The sequence below is a fragment of the Vollenhovia emeryi genome, unplaced genomic scaffold (genome assembly GCF_000949405.1).
Source record: "Vollenhovia emeryi isolate VEMERY1.0 unplaced genomic scaffold, V.emery_V1.0 DF949298.1, whole genome shotgun sequence".
NCBI lineage: Eukaryota > Metazoa > Arthropoda > Insecta > Hymenoptera > Formicidae > Vollenhovia > Vollenhovia emeryi.
In genome coordinates this window covers 1-1,359 of record NW_011957068.1, presented here as the reverse complement: position 1 = coordinate 1,359, position 1,359 = coordinate 1, and the positions used below count along the sequence as shown (strand labels likewise).

The window sequence follows — 1,359 nt, the reverse complement described above, 5'->3', positions numbered from 1 at the left end:
ATTTTTCCACATTTAATTGTATTTTTTTCAAACTGTTTTAGCAATCGTCGTTACACGCCGTATGTTCCTCAAAGTAGTTATACGCCATCCATTCCTCAAAGTTATACACCATCCGTTTCTCGAGATAAAACTGTTTCGTGCAAGAAACAACATGATGCGTAAGTACGAGCATGAAATTATCGTATATTCGTTCATACTTTTCATCATTTGATTGTAATTATTTTTACTTTATGTATTCTTTCAGTTCCGATAAACCTTGCTACACGCCTCGTATCATGAGCAGGAGATTCGCCCTGACATCCACTGCATACAAATACTTGGATGTTGGAATCTGCGTGGTATCTGGTGCATCCTATGTGGAAATCATTCTCGGCGACAATCGCGGAAATCGGATGGCGTTAGATTATTCAATGTGGACGGAATTGAACAAGAAACGCGCAGAAATTGAGCAGCTCTTGAAAACAGCAGATGCGTCATCGCCATCATCATCGATGCATATTAACGATTTAGTTTTAGAACTCGTCACAATGTACGGCGGAAAAATTGTAAAGCTAACATTTAACAATACTTGCATGTATATAAAAGTATCAACTGTATTATTTTTATTCCAACTCGAACATTGTGTCAGACACGTATATCGCAAACTGTGTGACAAGTTAGGCGAAATAGATCAAAGCTTCGATCAACTTGTGAGCTGCTTACATGGCAATTTGATCGGTGCCGAAAGAGACGATGCAGTTAGAATACTGCACAACTGGTATGACAAATCTTCGGCCATAGATTGTGAACTAATAGCATATGTCGTAGATGAAATTATTGCTGAGACTTTTAAACGAGATGAGAACGATAAATCTATAATTGAAAATAAAAATTTATTGTTTGACTAACATTTTTCTTCTGCTTCCTACCCATACATATAAGATTGGGATAAATTAAAAAATGCTACTATGGTAAAGGGGAAAAATATGCTGTGGAAGGGAGAGTGTGCAAACGGAAAGAAGAAATTCGCACCGTATGGATACATACATAAAATTATATTTGGTAATTATGCATAAAAGCGACTTCCTCTCCGATTTGTTTTATTTTTAAATATGTTGTTGGGGATGTCTTCCCGAGTCATTTCATATATATATATAAGGGGGGGACTCAAACAGTTTCGGAGATACAGGCTGAAAAAGGTTACAAATAATAATATAGGTTTGTAATATTTCACGTATACCGAGATCCACCCCCACCCATCCCTGCATGCGGAGAGGTGCGGTAGTCCCTGTTTGTTTACGTTTGAAAGTCTTCATATATTTCCGCCAAAGAATATTTATCATTCACTTAGAGATCATCACAGCGTATAGAAGTTCTTTT

The 1,359-nt window shown here is 36.9% G+C and overlaps 1 protein-coding gene across 1 annotated transcript; it reads left to right on the top strand.

Moving 5' to 3' along the window:
- Positions 1-16: 16 nt before the first annotated feature.
- Positions 17-1,015, top strand: LOC105555874. Its single transcript, XM_012002919.1, has 2 exons — positions 17-158; positions 245-1,015. The coding sequence occupies exon 2, from the start codon at positions 276-278 to the stop codon at positions 885-887; it is 612 nt and encodes a 203-aa protein (XP_011858309.1). The 5' UTR covers positions 17-158; positions 245-275; the 3' UTR covers positions 888-1,015.
- Positions 1,016-1,359: the final 344 nt, after the last annotated feature.

What these genes read in the sequence shown, in the direction of transcription:
- LOC105555874 (XM_012002919.1), top strand. Translation starts at nt 276, where the DNA reads ATGAGCAGGAGATTCGCCCTGACATCCACTGCATACAAATACTTGGAT.